General features: G+C 44.3%; 1 protein-coding gene across 4 annotated transcripts in view; it reads right to left on the minus strand.

Moving 5' to 3' along the window:
* Positions 1-21,154, minus strand: part of PTPRE (protein tyrosine phosphatase receptor type E) — a 268,702-nt gene that overhangs the window by 10,483 nt on the left and 237,065 nt on the right. For 3 of the 4 annotated variants that reach the window (XM_073354051.1, XM_073354052.1, XM_073354054.1), the window contains 3 exons: positions 14,570-14,704; positions 10,472-10,597; positions 6,480-6,631 (listed from right to left, as the gene is read on the minus strand). In XM_073354051.1, coding sequence (XP_073210152.1) covers positions 6,480-6,631; positions 10,472-10,597; positions 14,570-14,704 — 413 coding nt within the window. The remainder of the gene's footprint in view (positions 1-6,479; positions 6,632-10,471; positions 10,598-14,569; positions 14,705-21,154) is intronic. The other variant, XM_073354053.1, reaches the window with a different exon arrangement.

Here is a 21,154-nt window from a genome sequence, read left to right on the forward strand (position 1 = left end):
GCACTAAAACTGTTAGTGTCTACGAGTTCAATTGGTACAGAGAAAATAAGCCTTTAGGGAAAATATGTGAAAATAGCAAAGAACAAAACACAACAGAAGCAAAAAGTAGGAGAGAGGAATTGCTTGTTCTGTTAATTAATATGCATATTCTTAGACCATGTCCTGAATGTCAACAGACTCAAGCCTGTTTCAAGCTCCCAGACATTCAAATCAAGGCACTGTTAGCAGAAGTGTCACCACAGCTGTTTGTTCCAATGCTGCATGAGAACACAGATGATCTTTCAGGTAACCCACACCCAAATCATAGGCTTCACAGATCAAGACCAGCACCTTTAATTGTGCAAACTGAAGGTCAGTGCACACTTCAGAGAATAGGTATAATGTGATCTCCCTCACTAACTCATAGCTGGTAAGTGGGGAGCTGCATTCTGCACTAGATGTAGCTTCCAAGTGGTCTTTGAGGGTAATTCCCTGTAGAGCACATTGCAACAACTAATTTGGAAATCACAAGAGCTGAGATAACATTTCTGCAGAGAGGGAAATAATCAATTGCCTATTATCCAAAGGCAAATGGCTGCTGCCAAAATCCAAAGGCACTTTCAGTTTGCAGACCTCATTGAAAAAAAGACTGGCATACCTTTACAAATAACCATCACTGTCACCATCATACTGCAGATGCTAAGTGTCTCGCCTGCTGGAAACCACAGACAGGTGCTGAAAACCTCAGGGTCAATACTATAAAAGGCTACTGATAGATCTAAAAGAATCAGCATAGGAACTTGACCTCTGTCCATTTCTAAGCCTTGGTCTACACTAGGACTTTAGGTCGAATTTAGCAGCGTTAAATTGATGTAAACCTGCACCCGTCCACACGATGAAGCCCTTTTTTTCGACTTAAAGGGCTGTTAAAATTGATTTCCTTACTCCACCCCTGACAAGTGGATTAGTGTTTAAATCGGCCTTGCCGGGTCAAATTTGGGGTACTGTGGACACAGTTCGACGGTATTGGCCTCCGGGAGCTATCCCAGAGTGCTCCATTGTGACCGCTTTGGACAGCACTCTCGACTCAGATGCACTGGCCAGGTAGACAGGAAAAGAACTGCGAACTTTTGAATCTCATTTCCTGTTTGGCCAGCGTGGCAAGCTGCAGGTGACCATGCAGAGCTCATCAGCAGAGGTGACCATGCAGAACTCATCAGCAGAGGTGACCATGATGGAGTCCCAGAATCACAAAAGAGCTCCAGCATGGACTGAATGGGAGGTACGGGATCTGATCACTGTATGGGGAGAGGAATCCGTGCTATCAAAACTCTGTTCCACTTTTCGAAATGCCAAAACCTTTGTCAAAATCTCCCAGGGCATGAAGGACAGAGGCCATAACAGGGACCCGAAGCAGTGCCGCGTGAAACTTAAGGAGCTGAGGCAAGCCTACCAGAAAATCAAAGAGGCTAATAGCCGCTCTGGGTCAGAGCCCCAAACATGCCGCTTCTATGATGAGCTGCATGCCATTTTAGCCACCACTACCCCAGCCGTGTTGTTTGACTCCTTCAATGGAGATGCAACACGGAAGTAGGTTTTGGGGACGAAGAAGATGATGATGATGAGGTTGTAGATAGCTCACAGCAAGCAAGCGGAGAAACCGGTTTTCCCGACAGCCAGGAACTGTTTCTCACCCTGGACCTGGAGCCAGTACCCCCCGAACCCACCCAAGGCTGCCTCCTGGTCCCGGCAGGCGGAGAAGGGACCTCTGGTGAGTGTACCTTTTAAAATACTATACATGGTTTAAAAGCAAGCATGTGAAAGGATTACTTTGCCCTGGCATTCGCGGCTCTCCTGGATGTACTCCCAAAGCCTTTGCAAAAGGTTTCTGGGGAGGACAGCCTTATTGCGTCCTCCATGGTAGGACACTTTACCACTCCAGGCCAGTAACACGTACTCGGGAATCATTGTACAACAAAGCATTGCAGTGTATGTTTGCTGGCGTTCAAACAACATCCGTTCTTTATCTCTCTGTGTTATCCTCAGGAGAGTGAGATATCCTTCATGGTCACCTGGTTGAAATAGGGGGACACTCAGAGGTGCCCGTTCCTGCTGGGCTGTTTGCCTGTGGCTGAACAGAAATGTTCCCCGCTGTTAGCCACAGAGAGGGGGGAGGTTTGAGAGGGTAGCAACGCGGTGGGGGAGGCAAAATGCGACCTTGTAACGAAAGCACATGCGCTATGTATGTAATGTTAACAGCAAGGTTTACCCTGAAAGAGTGTAGCCACTGTTTTACAAAATGTGTCTTTTTAAATACCGCTGTCCCTTTTTTTCTCTCCGCCAGCTGCATGTGTTTCAATGATCACCGGATCTTCTCCTTCCCAGAGGCTAGTGAAGATTAGAAAGAAAAAAAACACACTCGTGATGAATTGTTCTCTGAGCTCATGCTGTCTTCCCCCGCTGACAGAGCACAGACGAAAGCGTGGAGGCAAATAATGTCAGAGTGCAGGAAAGCCCAAAATGACTGAGAGGAGAGGTGGCGGGTTGAAGAGAGTAAGTGGCGGGCTGAAGAGAGGGCTGAAGCTCAAATGTGGCGGCAGCGTGATGAGAGGAGGCAGGATTCAATGCTGAGGCTGCTGGAGGATCAAACCAGTATGCTCCAGTGTATGGTTGAGCTGCAGCAAAGGCAGCTGGAGCACAGATTGCCACTACAGCTCTTGTGTAACCAACCGCCCTCCTCCCCAAGTTCCATAGCCTCCACACCCAGACGCCCAAGAACGTGGTGGAGGGGCCTCCGGCCAACCAGCCACTCCACCACAGAGGATTGCCCAAAAAACAGAAGGCTGGCATTCAATAAATTTTAAAGTTGTAAACTTTTAAAGTGCTGTGTGGCATTTTCCTTCCCTCCTCCACCACCCCTCCTGGGCTACCTTGGTAGTCATCCCCCTATTTGTGTTATGAATGAATAAAGAATGCATGAATGTGAAGCAACAATGACTTTATTGCCTCTGCAAGCGGTGATTGAAGGGAGGAGGGGAGGGTGGTTAGCTTACAGGGAAGTGGAGTGAACCAAGGGGCGGGGGATTTCATCAAGGAGAAACAAACAGAACTTTCACACCGTAGCCTGTCCAGTCATGAAACTGGTTTTCAAAGCTTCTCTGATGCGTACCGTGCCCTCCTGTGCTCTTCTAACCGCCCTGGTGTCTGGCTGCGTGTAACCAGCAGCTAGGCGATTTGCCTCAACCTCCCACCCCACCATAAACGTCTCCCCCTTACTCTCACAGATATTGTGGAGTGCACAGCAAGCAGTAATAACAGTGGGAATATTGGTTTCACTGAGGTCTAAGTGAGTCAGTAAACTGCGCCAGTGCACCTTTAAACGTCCAAATGCACATTCTACCACCATTCTGCACTTGCTCAGCCTGTAGTTGAACAGTTCCTGACTACTGTCCAGGCTGCCTGTGTACGGCTTCGTGAGCCATGGCATTAAGGGGTAGGCTGGGTCCCCAAAGATAACTGTAGGAATTTCAACATCCCCAACAGTTATTTTCTGGTCTGGGAATAAAGTCCCTTCCTGCAGCTTTTGAAACAGACCAGAGTTCCTGAAGATGCGAGCGTCATGTACCTTTTCCAGCCATCGCACGTTGATGTTGATGAAACGTCCCTTGTGATCCACCAGAGCTTGCAGCACTATTGAAAAGTACCCCTTGTGGTTTATGTACTCGCCGGCTTGGTGCTCCGGTGCCAAGATAGGGATATGGGGTCCGTCTATGGCCCCACCACAGTTAGGGAATCCCATTGCAGCAAAGCCATCCACTATGACCTGCACATTTCCCAGGGTCACTACCCTTGATATCAGCAGATCTTTGATTGCGTGGGCTACTTGCATCACAGCAGCTCCAACAGTAGATTTGCCCACTCCAAATTGATTCCCAACTGACCGGTAGCTGTCTGGCGTTGCAAGCTTCCACAGGGCTATCGCCACTCACTTCTCAACTGTGAGAGCTGCTCTCATCTTGGTATTCATGCGCTTCAGGGCAGGGGAAAGCAAGTCACAAAGTTCCATGAAAGTGCCCTTACGCATGCGAAAGTTTCGCAGCCACTGGGAATCGTCCCAGACCTGCAACACTATGCGATCCCACCAGTCTGTGCTTGTTTCCCGAGCCCAGAATCGGCGTTCCACAGCATGAACCTGCCCCATTAGCACCATGATGCATGCATTGGCAGGGCCCATGCTTTCAGAGAAATCTGTGTCCATGTCCTGATCACTCACGTGACCACGCTGACGTCACCTCCTCGCCCAGTATCGCTCTGCCAGGTTCTGGTGCTGCATATACTGCTGGATAATGCGTGTGGTGTTTAATGTGCTCCTAATTGCCAAAGTGAGCTGAGCGGCCTCCATGCTTGCCTTGCTATGGTGTCCACACAGAAAAAAGGCATGGAACAATTGTCTGCCGTTGCTCTGACGGAGGGAGGGGCGACTGATGACATGGCTTACAGGGTTGGCTTACAGGGAATTAAAATCAACAAAGGGGGTGGCTTTACATCAATGAGTATTTCAGGCAGGACTTCACAGAGGCTTCCAATAAGAAATGGTGCACCTAAGTAATTGTTCTTATTGGAACAATGAGGTTAGTCTGGCCTCTGATTGATACATGGCTAGATTTACCTCGCTGCACCTTCTCTGTGAGTGACTGCAGTGTGATCTAGAGGAATGAGTCCCCTAGACGGGGGGGGGGGGGGGGAGCAGCAAATGAGTAGTTTCCACGATATGCATCTGATGAAGTGAGCTGTAGCTCACGAAAGCTTATGCTCTAATAAATTGGTTAGTCTCTAAGGTGCCACAAGTACTCCTTTTCTTAAAACAAATCTGGTCTATTTCTTGTTTTGATCCACTCTATCTATCTTTTACATCTTTGGCTGGCAGCAGACGGTGCAGAAGGACTGCAAGCCATCCACATCTCATGGCTGCTTGGCAGAAGATGGTGCAATAGGACTGCTAGCCATCCGTATCGCCTGCCTGCTCACCATAAGATGGTTCAATAGGACTGACTGCAGGACTAAAGAGAATGACCTGGTCAAGTCACTTCTAACGTAGTCCCTGCATCCATGTCTGCCCAGGCGCTCCTGGCCAACGTGGCCAGGAGCATCTCGGACATGACGATGACGGCTACCAGTCCTACTGCACCGTCTGCTGCCACAAGGCAAGGGGTTGCTGCTGCTGTGTAGCAATGCAGTACCACGTCTGCCAGCACCCAGGAGACATACGGTGACGGTTACCTGAGCAGGCTCTATGCTTGCCGTGGTATGGCATCTGCACAGGTAACTCAAGAAAAAAGGCGTGAAACGATTGTCTGCTGCTGCTTTCATGGAGGGAGGGAGGGAACGGGGGCCTGACGATATGTACCCAGAACCGCCCGCAACAATGTTTTAGCCCCATCAGGCATTGGGATCTCAACCCAGAATTCCAATGGGCAGCGGAGACTGCGGGAACTGTGGAATAGCTACCCACAGTGCAACACTCCAGAAGTCGACACTTGCCTCGGTACTGTGGAAGCACTCCGCCGAGTTAATGCACTTAATGAACTTAGAGCATTTTCTGTGGGGACACACACACTCGAATATATAAAACCGATTTCTAAATTATTTCTAGATGAAATTATTTCTAAATGAAATTAGTGACGTTTGTGCACCACACCCAAGTCAACAGGCAGATTAAAAGGGGGTAATCTGAGGACTCCAGATATCACCAGAGTTGTCCTACCACAAACTGCTGATGTAAATTGGCATAGTTCCATTGACTTGAGTAGGCAATTTATACCACCTGAGGATCTTACCCATTGGCTTCCTTCCCCTCTTAAGCATGTGGAAATCACTGCATAATCTTTCCCAAAAAGGGGAAATTAGAGAGAGGTGATATTTATTATTTGTACCGAGGTAATGCCTGGGAGCACCACTCATAGAGCAGTCACAGAACAAAGAGACGATCTCTGCCCTAAAGAGCTTACATGCTAATTACAAATTGTCAAATTTCCTTCAACACGTTTTAGAATAATACGTTCTGTGGATGAAGGGAAAGCAGTGGACGTGTTGTTCCTTGACTTTAGCAAAGCTTTTGACACTGTCTCCCACAGTATTCTTGCCAGCAAGTTAAAGAAGTATGGGCTGGATAAACGGCAGTTGTATTTTCCCACTCACAAGACTGAATGAAGCTCAGGTGCAAGCATGTATTTGAATGTTTTATTCCTCAGGCAACTGTAATCGACACATATCCTCTCATCACTAGGGCTAGTGGTTTGTATTGTTTACTAACTAATCCAGGAAGAAACAGCGTTTTGGTTTTGGTTTGTTTTAAAAAGTACTGTCCAGTCACTTGGAATAGAACATTGCCATGATAATCACCAAACCAGAAGAAAGGGAAGATGGAGAATGTTATGCAGATCATAAATAATAGGTATGATTACAAAATTTTAAAAAAGCAGGGAAGAAATAAGTCTTACCTGCAATGCACAGTAATGGGATGGTTTCCTGTCTGCTGCTGCTGTTTTTGGACAGCTGCAATGAGATCAATCATTCCTTTTCCTTCAGCAGGAATTCCAATTTCAGGCCATCCATGAAAATGAAATTGTCGGACAAGTCTACTCTGCTTCTCCTGATAATTCAAAAGTGTGGCAGGAACAGATTTAATGCAGTTAAAAGTGCAAGGACACTTTTTTTTACCTTTAACATTTCTTATAAAAAAATTGTAACATGATATAGGTGCCATTTTCAACCTGGTGCATGATAAATTAATCAAGCAGCTCAGGTAGTTCCATCTCTTAATGCCTTGTGTAGTATACTGAAAATTTACCCTATAACTTCCCCTTTGATTTGCACAACTGTTTCATCTAGCTCGTTCTAACGGCATATTTTAGAGACTATTAATTTCAAATATGAAAATCAATGGCTTAAGGTCTTCATCACTCTTAAGGCTGTATTCAAAATGTCAGTGAAAACATCAAGCTCACAAACTGAGAACCTTTTAGTAGTCTAAACCCTTTTATTCAGTTTTGTCCAACTTTATTTGTTATACGAAAAATTAACCACCTTTGCCCCAGCGATGTTGATTATTTAAACATTCTTACAGAAAGGGTATAGATGGGTTTTTATTTCATTACAGTTTTCTATTATGACTTCTCACCATTGCGTGATTATTCCAAATATAAGTACTATGAGCCAGGTCTGACAGAGTGCTACAAGGGTGCACAAGAAGAGGGAGCACGCAAACTACTGTCACAACTGCACACTCATAGACCTTGGTGTGAAAGAAGCAAGGTAACGCAGGAAAAATACAGGGCAATCGAAAACGGATAATTCTGTAGAATATTATAGTCTCTTTGTATTGATTTGAATAATACTCAGAGAAATATTATTCCATTTCAAGTGGCATTACTCATTAGTTCAGTATCTGTTGACTAAAATTTAGGGCTAGATTGTGCTTCCTGTCTGGATAGACTGTGTGGGTATACATGGAGAAGCTGGAAAGAGCTTCTTGCCTCCTTGATACAGAGGCCAGACTCCATTGTTGTCCTTATGTTCCCCTGGGCACAGGGGCTAGTCCTGGCTAACCAACAAGCCACCTCAAAAGATGGGGTTATAACTGGCCAGGCTTGGAAAAATGTGGCCTCTGCACCCTCTTGGACCTTAACTACACTAAAATTTCCCACTGTTGCACTATTACTGGGAACAATGGTGGGAGCTCAAATCATCCACCCTTCCTCAAAAGCAAATGTAGGTGACATATAGGTAAAAACATCAGCGGCTTGTCTACACTAGAATTGCTAAGGTTGCCACCACAGGTAGGTAGTAGTGCACCAGTGGGACATTTTTAAAAAAAGCTCAGGGCAGAAAAACCCTTCCTATTTGGCGCACTTAATCATATTTGTGCAAATCGTTTGTCCCATCCTCCTCCTTCTCAGCTGTGTGTGCAGTAGGATGTTCTTGAATGCACTGCCTCAAATGTTGCCGCTGCTGCTGCTTTATGTGTTTGTTCTCTGGGTACTCTATCCTCTGCACAGGCATTATGGGTTAGTCATGCGGATGCACCCAGATTGCACGGACATTAACACTCTTAGGCAGCATGGTAAGTGCAGATGCAGAGCATGAAAGTGATGGCGAAAGAGCTGCTGTGTGAACATAAACTGAATTGTGTTATTTGTGCTTCTAATGCAGGGGCAGGCAAACTTTTTGGCCTGTGGGTCACACTGCAGTTCCGAAATTGTATGGCGGGCCAGTTAGGGGAGGCTGTGCCTCTCCAAACAGCCAGGCGTGGCCTGGCCCCCGCCCCCATCCGACTTCCCCTGCTTCTTACCCCCTGATGGCCCCCCGGGAATCCTGCCCCATCCAACCACCCCGCCACTTTATGGCCCCCCTGGGACTTCTGCCCCCTGCCCACCCCCCGCCGCCCCATCGAAATCCCTCTCTACCTTCCTGACTGTCCCCCCCAAGATCCCTGTCCCCATTCAACCCCCCCCGTTCCCTGTCTTCTGACCGCCACCTATCCACATTCCCACCCCCTGACCACCACCCCGAACTCCCCTGCCCTCTATCCAATCCCCCCTGCTCCCTTATTGCGCTGCCTGGAGCATCGTTGGCTGGCAGCGCTACAGGGCTGCACCAGGGCAGGCAGCCGTGCCACCCAGCTGGAGCCAGCCAAGCCACCGCGCAGCACAGAGCACCGGGTCAGGCCGCGGCTCTGCAGCTGCGCTGCCGCCCAGAGCATTGCGCTGGTGGTGCGGCGCGCTGAGGCTGCGGGGAAGGGGGACCAGCAGGGGAGGGACCGGGGGTTAGCCTCCTGGGCCAGGAGCTCAGGGGCCGGGCAGAAGGGTCCCACAGGCCAGATGTGGCCTGCGGGCCGTAGTTTGCCCACCTCTGTTCTAATGGTTTACAATATCACAGTAAGAAGTCAAAGCATGCCAGGGCATTTGTGTAGCAGCATGCCTATAACAATTCCTTAGTATATTTCATAAACTCATTGCTTTGGCTCAGTTCCTTTTGTCTCATGCGTGTGTGTGTCCACGCATAAACTTTAGTCATAGTCAGACTCTTAGTTTTACTGCGGGAAAACTAAGAATTTTCAAAAAACAACGATGTGATCATTTACCAAACAAATGATGAAGTTTGTAGTGATAGTCATAACCCTGTGATATCCTAGGTCTTGAACCAAGGCCTGGGAGTCCCCAGACAGCCACTCAATGTCTGCTGAAATCTAGTGGGCCGAGAAGCTAGTAGGCCGATAGCCTCAGCCAAGGTACTATCCATGGGAACCCTGACTGGAGGATCACCCTGCTCCACAGATTAGTCCAACTATGCTATTTAAGCCAGAAGGAGGCACAGGAAAAATGTCTGAGCAACAAGGTGATTTCCTGTTATAGCTGCACAGGACCCTGCTTGTGCCTGCCTCTTGCACCAACCCTGTTCCTGATTCCTACTCTGCTTCTGGCTCCTGCCTCATCTCGCCTTTGCTCCTGTTTCCACCATGCTCCTTCTCTGTGCTTGATCCTTACCTCTCCTCCAGTTATGCCTTGACTCCAATCGTCAGTTAGCAGTCATGGCTCTGACCTGGACTTCGACTTCTGACCCTGGTTTGACCTTTGGTTCAGGCATTTGATCTCTGATCCTCACCATCAATTCCTGATTCTGACTCTAGCTTGACCCCTGGCTCTGGTAACTAGTAGTTGACTCTCGTGCGGACCCTTGGCTTGTTCCCCAACCTGGATGCCTGCTCTGCTCACTAGACCTGACTCCTGCTCTGACGACTAGGCCAGACCACCTACATCCTGGTCCATAACAACCACACAAGTTTCAAGAATGGCCCTGAGAGTATCACTCGGACTCATAGATATTAAGGTCAGAAGGGACCATTATCATCATCTAGTCTGACCTCCTGCACAATACAGGTCACAGAATCTCACCCACCCACTCCTGCAATAAACCTCTCACCTATGTCTGAGTTATTGAAGTCCTCAAATCATGGTTTAAAGATTCCTTCGATTACAGGATTCTACTTGTCTGGAAACATGATTCAGTTGATGGTGGGCAGACGTATTTGTGTTATACAGAGATTTCATTATAATTTAATACATTTTTTCAGCAACATGCATGTGCATTTTTTTACTACAATTCCCAACAACAATCAAAAGAACTGCATTGTTTAGCATAAAATAAAACCACCACATTAAAAGAGGGAATGTTGAATTGGCCAGAATTTCCATTTGATTAATGTGATGTGACTCCTTAAACATAAACTGTTTTATATAAGTACTTTCTCCTAATTAATAAAAGGCTAGATGACAGTTAGCTGATATAAAACACACATTATTTCTCACAAAACCTATGTAATGTATTGTCTTGGCTTGCCACAAGACACAAAAACACACGTTCATAAATCTATGGTTTATCATGGTTATAAATAGTTAAAAGTGTAGGAAACACTATACTTTCAAGATAATACCTGATTGAATGTGATTATGAAGTCCCTTATGCTTATGGCATCCAAAAGACTGTCATTCTTTATCTCTATATTTATCTCTCCATGAGTTACAGAGCCCTCTGATGGCCAGTACTGAAAACATTTTTCCTGTAAAATTGAATCAGAATAGTAAATGTTCCTTGCAACATTCTCTAATCTCTAAACTGTCATGCACATCTTACAAGGTCATGCACAGCATTTTAGACTTGTTCTACAGAACTTCTGCAGTGAAATGCCTAATCAGTGTCTTGCCTAGACCAGCTATTGCGTAAACCCCTTGCACTATTTAAGATATTAGTAGTAAGTTAATTCAGCACTTCACGGTGTTAGAAAACAAGCCAATATACAAAATATAGGTGATAACTATGCTGGATTTGGGACAAAGGGAAAAAAAACAATTATTAATGATGTTAATGTATGAAAACACTGGTAGAAGTAAAAATGGGGAATTAATGCCCTCCCCCCAAAATGAAAGACAAACAAACCTGGGACTAAGTCCAAAAACCAACTCTTCAGATCAGTCATGCCATTGTGTGAGATACTATACAAAGGTTGCTTGTGCAACCATAAGACATCCCCCTTGTGCACATGACATTATGATATAGTCTTTAACTACATGATCCCTTACAATTTTTTTCCACAGGACCCTTGCCTCGTTCAATGCACAGGATGGACAGTGCTCAGGGAATAAAAGTTATTCAGTTTTTCTTTTTATCCCTATCATTCAGTGTGACCTCCTGCCTTATTTACTGCATGCTATCCAAACCCTGCACTGAATACATAATTATTCATTTCTTCTATCTTTTCTAGGGCACTCATCACCATAATATCTGAGTGGCTCACAAATATTAATGAATTTCATACCACATCTCCCCTCTGAGATAACAAAACATTATTTGCCTCATTTTACAAATGGAGAAAACGGAGACAAAAAAACTTGCCAGTGGCACACAGTGAATCAGTGACAGAGATAGGATGCAGGACTTTCTGGCTCCCAGCCCTGTACAGATTCCTCCAAACCACATTGCCTTATTACAAGCAGTGTTGTGCATCCGCATCAAGCATATACTTCATGTGCAGTTGTAATGCTCCACACTTTTGCAAAACAGGCCGAGGTATGTCAAGTTCGACAACCAGAAAATGAGGAACACTGCCAAATTGAGGTTTAAATTACTTGCCCAGTATTGCATTGGAAAACTATGGCAGAGGCAGGGATAGCAGTGAGTTCTCCTCTATGGCATTCACCTGGCTTAACCACAAGAGCATCCTTTTTCTTCCTGCAGTCTCCTGCCTTGTTTGCTAAACACCTTCCAATTTCTACAGCAAACAAGGTAGGAATCCTACAAACAGCCACATTCACTACATAACCCTGATTCATATCCTGAGCACCGTTGTCCTGAAATAGGCAGGAGTCCATTTGAAACTACTACTGGTTTTACTATATGATCACGTAATTAAATTCATATGTACAAGAGGACCAAATTAAAAGCTTGCACAGACAACTGTAATTCTTGCATTACCTAACTTTGTTCTTGACTTTTCAAACTAAATAACATTCTTTTAATTTTTTGTATGTAGTTTCCTATGATTTTTTAAAAAGTAAAAAGGTAAAACCAAATTTTACTATGTACTACAGTAACAAATGCCCCATTATGCACCATCCTCAGGGTTTGAACCTGAACCTTCAGCACTGAAGCACAGCTTGTACTACAGGACTCACTTCATTAGCTGATCAGAAGAAAAGGGTGTTATCCTAGAGGGAGGAAAAGAGCCACTAGAGGAAGGGTTCAGGGTGACTAGGTGGAACCTGGCTCAGTTCTCGTCTCCCTCAATGAGGTGGGGAGAGCTGCTGCCCACATGGTCTCCAACAGGGATGGGTTGATGAGCCTTTGGGTCCATTTACTGGTGGGATGGGGAGAGGATTTGTCAGGGAAGCCTCACCCAACTTTCCCCACAATCCACTTCAGCTGTATGGCAGCAGCCAGAATGTATACTTCTGGAGTCCCTATTCTAGTGTCTATCTTGACATGAGTAAGGCTTTCGATACTGTCTCGCATGACCCTCTCAACAAACTAGGGAAATACAACCTAGATGGAGCTACTATTATGTGGATGCATAACGGGTTGGAAAACCGTTCCCAGAAAGTAGTTATCAGTGGTCCACAGTCAAACTGGAAGGGCATATCAAGAGGGGTCCCACGGGGATCAGTTCTGGGTCTGGTTCTTATCTATATCTTCATCAGTGATTTAGATAATGGCATAGACAGTACACTTTTAAAGTTTGCGGATGATATCAAGCTAGGAGGGGTTACAAGTGCTTTAGAGGATAGGATTAAAATTGAAAATTTTCTAGACAAACTGGAGAAACAGTCTGAAGTAAATAGTCTGAAATTCAATAATTCAAATGCAAAGTACTCCACTTAGGAAGGAACAGTCAATTGCATACATACAAAATGGGAAATGACTGCCTAGAAAGGAGTACTGCAGAAAAGGATCTAGAGGTCATAGTGGATCACAAGCTAAATATGAGTCAACAGTGTAACACTGTTGCAAAAAAAGCACACATCATTCTGCAATGTATTAGCAGGAGTGTTGTAAGCAAGACATGAGAATTCTTTCGCTCAACTCCATACTGATTAGACATCAACTGGAGTACTGTGTCCAGTTCTGGGTGCCACATTTCAGGAAAGATGTGGACAGTTGGAGAAAGTCCAGAGAAGAGCAACAAAAATGATTAAAGGTCTAGAAAAAATGACTATCAGGGAAGATTGAAAAAACTGGGTGCGTTTATTTTGGAGAAGAGACGACATAGGAGATATGATAACAGTTTTCAAATACATAAAAGGTTGTCACAAGGAGGAGGGAGAAAAATTGTTCTCCTAAACCTTGGAGGATAGGACAAGAAGCAATGGACTTAAATTGCAGCAAGAGTGGTTTAGATTTTTAAGAGCAGGTCAGACAAACACCTGTCAGGGATGGTCTAGATAATACTTAGTCCTGCCATTAGTGCAGAGGACTGGACTAGATGACTTCTCTAGGTCTCTTCCAGTCCTACAATTCTGTGATTCTATGATGGTTTTGAATGTTGCTGAAATTTTGCTGACAATTCAAGCAACAGAAGTGACAATGTTCCAAAGCATATACATTTCAGCTAAACCTGAGTGGAATTTCATGAGACAAAGAAAAGGCACTTCTCTAGTCCAAGGTCTGCCATATTTTAAAGGCCTGCTGCAAACAGTGGAAGAGTTAGCACTTCTCTAAAAAAGGCACCCAGAATATTTTATAATGAAGTGTTATGCAACCTAAATATAAGGGTGTGATGAAGTAGGGAATTTTCTTACTGTTTTGTATGAATATTGTGTGTGCCTCAGTTTCCCCTATGGTCTGCATATTTAATCAGGTGGTGGGGAAGAGAGTTTATTGTTGCAGAGGACCAGGTGTGACATTGCCTAGCCGCCTGGACCCCAGACAACATCCTGGACACTTTGGAACTTAGCAACTGCTGATCCAAAGGCCCTCCCCAGCTTGGAAGCCAGCTGGTTTTGGCCAGTGGAAGAACAAAGGGCTGAAGAGAGCGAGCTCAGGTGATTTGTTTGCCTAGGAAAGAAGACAAAGGAGAGGCTTTTGGGAAGTGCTATAGTGTGGTCAGCAGGAAGGAGGATCGTCTGAGCCCACTTGGACTGGGGACAGACCCAGTTGGACTGTGCTGTAACTTTCTATTCTTGAGGCTATCACAGAATCATCAGGGACATACAGAGCCAAGAAAGAGCATTGGATCATAGGGTCACTACCTGCGCTAAATAACAACAACAAAAGTTTGTGCAATTCATTTTCATGAATTTTTAGTCCCCTGAATAAGGCATTCTATTGTACTTGATGTCTATGAACGTAGCTGTATTTTAAATGGACAAAATCTAGCATGCACAGGCCCTTTGCTTTTACCTGTAGGATGGTCAGCCCACGGGGGCAATGGGCACAGAATAATCAATGCAGGGAGATTCAAGGCAGGGAAGGAAAAAGGATGTATTAACAGAAAGAGCTTGGACCTTATAATTACAAACTTTGCACAACCAAATCATACCTGCTCCCTTTCTTGAACTTCTGTAAGCATAACAATCGTGTGACATTTCCACTCCCACACCATTCGCCAGAAGTCTTCCACTGTATGAGGAAGTGGTCCTTGGGTTGCAATGAAATAATCCTTCTGACGATAGCCCTTCACAGAAAGATAGAAGATAGCTCATCACTGATACAGTTTTGAAGGCAGAAACTTCCCCCCCCCCCGTATTTTAAATTCTGACCCATTCTTATCAGTATCTCCTAGTTACCTAGAAATACTGCATCATCATTTATTCTGAAGCCCGAGTGACATTTATTAATACTTAGGGCCAGATTCTGTCACCTTCACTCATGTTAGTACTCCACAACTAGTCACACTGATTTCAGTGGGGCTACTTTCAGAGTAAGATATTACTCACCATGAGTAAATGTGACAGAATCAAGCCCTAAATCAGTGGTTTTCAAACTTCTGTATTGGTGACCCCTTTCATGCAGCAAGCCTCTGAGCGTGACCTCCCCCCCTTATAAATTAAAAATGGGAGAGTTTAATTTAATTTAATGGGAGCTCAGTGCTGTCAGCCACGAAGCTGACAGCTCTCTACCCCCAGGTAACCATCTTGTGACCCCCTGAGGGTTCCTGCCCTAAATAATCTGCTTTTCTAAAGATAATATAAAAACAATATTAGTCAAATTGTATGCAACAAAACAAACCATTCTGTCAGCAAGAGAATTATATGCTATTGTGTCAAACAGAAACTTTCTGCATGGGCAAGTATAGATTAAATGGTACGTAGAAACACATGTTCCAGTTTTCTTCTTGGAGTTTTCCATATGCAATACATTGTTTAGTTTGGTTGTAAAAATTGTTTTCACAGCTGAAAAGCACTCAGGTTAAAACAATCTTGGAGAAAATTCCAAAACCTGAATGCAGAAGCAAATATACAAATATGAAAAAGCCTTAGAAGACCTAGAAATTGCTTTGTTATGCATATTTGCATACTATTAGCTGTATTTTAAGTAGTGATGACAGAACCCTATTATGATACTTTATGTTCATTTCATTTTCAGCTGATCTTGTACAGTTATAGCCAAAATCTCAAAGGGGATTCAAAACAGCTCCAAATTTGTGCCCATGATCTCACACAATCATTATCATCAGCAAAAACTGAAATTAAGGTATTATTAAAATTAATAATCACACATTTGATATAAATAAATAGACATTTTAGTTACTTTCTTCATGATCCCTGGAAAGTGGGAAACCTTAGAATCCATTTTTAGACATGGGTGAAAAAATATAAAAATATCTTAAATTATGTTGTTAAAATTACACATGACTTTGAAAAACTATGCTTAAAATAGTCTAAACTAATACTGCATAAGCATTATGACCAAAACGTTCTGAAAGCATTAAATGGCTTTTTACCTTGGCAAGTTAACGTTGCTAGCACTGCAGAATGACTTACCAGATTTATAGTTACATCTAGAAAGCAATATCTTAAGACAGGCGGTTAGTAACCCTGGGTAGGATAACTTTTTTACCTCACTGTTCATACTACTCTTGATGAATTTGGAAGCTAACTATATATGAACTATATTAAAATGTATAAGGAAGTGAAAACTCCCTTCAATTCTAAGACCGCTTTCACCTCTCTCCAGCCCTCCAAAAGACTCTACTGCTTTCTTAATAAACAGTGATTTGCTTTTATTTCAGAAAAAGAGCAACTGTGTTTGAAAAAGAAAGTAGAGGAGGCAAATTTAAATTAGGAAGGTGATCAGCTACCTAAGTCATCATTACACAGATCCACCAGTTAGTTTAAATATACAACTATTTCTGACTAAACTTTAATCATCTTACAACGTTACTTTAAGAAATACACCATTAGAAAAGTTTCAGAGTAACAGCTGTGTTAGTCTGTATTCGCAAAAAGAAAAGGAGTACTTGTGGCACCTTAGAGACTAACCAATTTATTTGAGCATAAGCTTTCATGAGCTACAGCATCCGATGAAGTGAGCTGTAGCTCACGAAAGCTTATGCTCAAATAAATTGGTTAGTCTCTAAGGTGCCACAAGTCCTCCTTTTCTTTATTACCATTAGAAAAAATATTGAGAGGAATAGCAAAGTCTAAGATGAGCGAGGATGGATGCTTAATTCCCCTTGCCACTAGAGATACATTCCTCCAAGTTAGGGTGGGTGTACATTGGTGGACAGAGTGGGGAATCTTGCATTTGAGTTACAATGTGGGAAATCACTTGCTGCCTCTACTGTACTGGTTATGTAGATGAATAGAGGACCTAAATCTCTACAGCTGTCAATTTGACACCTTTCAAGAGCATTAAATTAGCTAAAAATGTAATTGTGGAACAATTGTCGAAAATGTTTCAAATATTTCATATGCTTCTGTTGCATTTAATATAATTCTCTACATAGCTGGAAGGCAGAGAGAGTCTGCAAAGTAGTATAATCTTCTGTCAGAATGCCAAGTTAACATAGGCTGTTTCGTGCTGCTAGTGAATATATCTAAAAGGTGGTAAAATAAAGCAGATATTGATATTCAGGAAGAACTACTATTAAATTTCACTATGAACTCTGTTTAAACTAGCAAGTTGAAATATTCTGTTTTATTATGTGAAATCTATCTAAAAATGTTCTCACGCTATTGCCAGGTGGAACTGATGAAATGACATATTTGAGCCTCACCAGAAATATGGAAAAAGCAAATACTCATACTCATGAATATCTAAATACAAAGCAATTTTTTTCATTATTGCTTTTATAGAACCATGTAATTATGAGGTCACATTTTCAGCATTGGGTTATTTTTTTTTCATATAGAGCGTACGGATAATCATGTTTAAAGCAATGTTAAATTGAGTGCTGTTCAAAGATAAAGTTAAAATGGGAGAGCACAGTTCCAAACTGGACCACTGGGGAAGCTGTTCATTGTAGCTCCCATCTTGCAGACCAGCAGCACCATTTTGGGAAATACATGTTAGGTGGGAACAGGGAAGTTGGCTCTTGAAGGAAAAATGAGAGAGCAATGTGCAGTGGCTAGGTACAGCTGGGACATGGGAGGACAGGGCTTTACCCTTTACTGGGTCAACTCTTCAACAGTCAGAGAAGCTCAATCCAAAAAGGACCAGGACAAAATAAGATAGGGGATAGCTCCTAACAGAGACGACAGCCCTGCTTAGGGAAGGTAAAGATGCTAGAGAAGTGGCTGTGAAAGTTTCATTCACACTGCAACAAAGTTTAGTTCAGCTTCTCAAACGAGTATTTATGTTCCAGTATATTCCTCCCATCTGTCCAGAGTGCAACACTTCCTTCATTTTAAATCACTGAGGACAGGTTTTAACAGGATTTAGCCAAAATGGCTTCAGAAAAAGTGAAGGTTTTAGGTTTCCAAATACACATTATTTTTATTTCTATTTTTAAACACTTGGGAGGTGCTCAGGTAGGACACAGATAGGGGCCTTTTAAGTACCAGCTGGACGGACAGACAAACTGACCTTCATAACATAAATAGTTGCTTCTTTATTTATTTATTTATTTATTTACGACAGACATTTAATAATCCATTTGCTTTGCTAGTTTTCAACCCATTATAGTCATTTATATAAAACAAAGCACAAAAATATATTATTCTCCTTCTTAAACTGTATAACATAGGAAAACAAGGTACAGATGATGTGGTCATACCTCATAATAACTGCATGTCTCTCTCACGGATACTTTAACACCAATTTAAATCACCAAGTCCCAATATACAAATTTCAACCTACTTCAAAGAGAAGACTGATTGGATCTGAGGCACCATCTCCAGAGCAAGGGCAGCAGCGTCAATGTATTTTCCTTCTTGCTCTGTCCTGATGGTTGCGGTGGCCAACACATGTGATCACCAAGGGAAGCCAGGTTCTATGCCTAAGGGAAAGGATCCTAAGAAATTGGACCTCTTTGGACAGAAGGCATACTTATCAGGGGGCCTTCAACTTTGTGTAGCAAACCAGTGAGCCCTGCTGGGGCACTATGACTTTAATATGTGGGATTCGTTGACTAAATTCAAGGAGCTGCTCCCCCAAGACTCCAGACAGGAGATTTCCTTCCTAATTGAAGAAGGAAGGACCACGGCTCGGGCCTCCCTGCAGACAGCCCTGGATGCTGCTGACTCCGTGCCAGATCAATGTCGACCGTGGTTACATTGCATAGGAGCTCTTGGCCGCAGTCCTTGGGGCTCCCTCAGGAAGTGCGACAGACTACCCAGGACCTCCCTTTCAAGGGATCCTTGCTTTTCTCAAAAAAGACATATGATAGGCTGCACAGCCTTAAGGATTCCAAGGTAACCTTGAAATCCCTGGGACTTTATGTACCAACAAGTTCAAGGAAGCAGAATAAGCTGCAGAAGATGAGCCGTTACTTCCCTCAGATTGCCAGGCAGGACCAGTGGAGAAGAAGGAGCAGGGGAAGGAGGAGAAGGAGCCCCAATCTTCCTCATCAGAGCCTACGCAGTCAGCTCCGAGGCATGCCAGGTCATCAAAGCACTCGTTTTCACAAGACACTCAAGGTTGACATCACAATCCCCTCTGCATTGGATCCAGCTGGCCCCCATTTTCCAGCTGTCTTTCTTATTTCCTGGATGCCTGGACCCATACCACCTCAGACTCTGGGTTCTCAGTACGACAGAACTAGGTTATACCAACCAATTCCTGTCCACCCCAGTGTCTCATCCCCGCTCCACGTCCCTCTTCAGACACCCTTCTCATACGCTCCTGTTGGAGCAAGATATCCAATCCCTCCCTCCAATGGGAGCCATGGAGGAGGTTCCCTTTCACTTTAGAGGAAAGGGGTTCTATTTCCGTGACTTTCTAATTCCGAAAGCCAAAAGGAGTCTCACACCCATGCTAGACTTGTGACGTCTCAACCGATATCTCAAGAACCTGATGTTCTGCATGGTTTCCTTTGTCCACCATTCCCTCACTGGATTCCGAGAATTGCTAAGGCACCCTTGATCTAAAGGATACTTACTTCACATTTCGATCTTTCCTAAGGTTTGTAGTAAACCAAGGTCACTACCAGTTCATGGTTCTCCCATTCAGCCTGTAAGTCACCCTGTGGATTTTCACAAAGTGCATGGCAGTAGTATTGGCCTTCCTCAGAAAAAAGGGAATCCACGTATTCCCATACCTTGACAATTGGCTGGTCAAGGGCCAGTCCAGAGCTCAAGTAGAGGTGAACACCTGTCTCATTCAATCAACCTTCAATGCACTGGGCCTTCTGTTAAATGTCCAGAACTCCATCTTGATACTGGTTCAAAAGATAGAGTTCATCAGGGTAGTGCTCAACTTGTTGTAAGCAAGGGCTCTACTTCCTAACGACCAGTTCCTCTTGATTGCATCCCTGATAAGATCTCCCCAAGGTCATCGGATCAGGACTGTGAGAAAGTGCCTGAGTTTCCTGGTCACATGGTATCATGCACATATGTAGTGCAACATGTGAGGCTACAACTCAGACCTCTGCAAGCCTAGCTAGCTATGATCTACTCCCCATCACCTGGACTCAGTGCTCATGGTTCCTGTCCACGTCCTCGACTCGCTCACATGGTATGTGGAGGAGTACCTTCTCAAAACCCCAGCCATCATTGTCTCTGGTATGCAAAGCATCAGCCCTCAGCTGGGGAGCCCACCTAGGGTCTCTTAGAACTCAAGGTCTTTGGACTCAAGAAGAGCTTTCCCTGCACATCAGTGTCAGGGAGCTCAGGGCAGTAGGTCTAGCTTGCCAGGTGTTTCTACCTCACCAGATGTGCAAATCCATTTTTGATCCTCAAGGACAATATGGCATCTATGTTCTACATAAACAGGCAGGGCAGGGCACATTCTTCCCCATGTCAGGAAGCACTCCACCTGTGGGAGTTCTGGCATTGGTCATTCCATCAATCTAGAGGCATCTTACCTTCCTGGGACTCAGAACCAGTTAGCAGATCACCTCAGCATGTCTTTCTCCTTTCACCATGAGTGGTTTCTCTGTCCAGACATTGTGAGGGATATCTTCCAACAGTGGGGGATTCCCCTCATAGACCTGTTCGCCACCTGAACCAACAGGAAATTCCACCAGTTCTGCTCCCTGAGAAGTCACAGCCCTAGGTCTCTTGCAGATGCGTTCCTGTTACCATGGATAAGGCACATGTACTACACATTTCCTCCTTTGCCACTTATTCACAAGGTTCTGATGAAGATCAAATGGGACCGAGCATAGGTCATCCTCATAGCCCCGGCATGACCCAGGCAACATTGGTTTTCCACCCCTCAGGCATATTGGTGGAGACACCACTACAGTTTCTGTTGCACCCAGACTTGATATCCCAGGATCCCAGTTGGCTGCTACATACAAACTTTGTGTCTCTTCACCTGGCAGCCTGGAAGCTCCATCGCTGAATCCAGAGGAGCAAGTTTGCTTGGAGCAAGTCCATGAGGTCCTAATGGGCAGCAAAAAGCCATCCACCAGAGCTACCTACCTTGCAAAAATGGAAGCAGTTCTCCGTCTGGTTTTCCCAACGACAAGTCCTGCCCCTGTAGTCATCCCTACAACTCATTCTAGACCACCTGCTTCTGC

This window comes from Lepidochelys kempii, chromosome 7 (genome assembly GCF_965140285.1).
Source record: "Lepidochelys kempii isolate rLepKem1 chromosome 7, rLepKem1.hap1, whole genome shotgun sequence".
Lineage (NCBI taxonomy): Eukaryota > Metazoa > Chordata > Testudines > Cheloniidae > Lepidochelys > Lepidochelys kempii.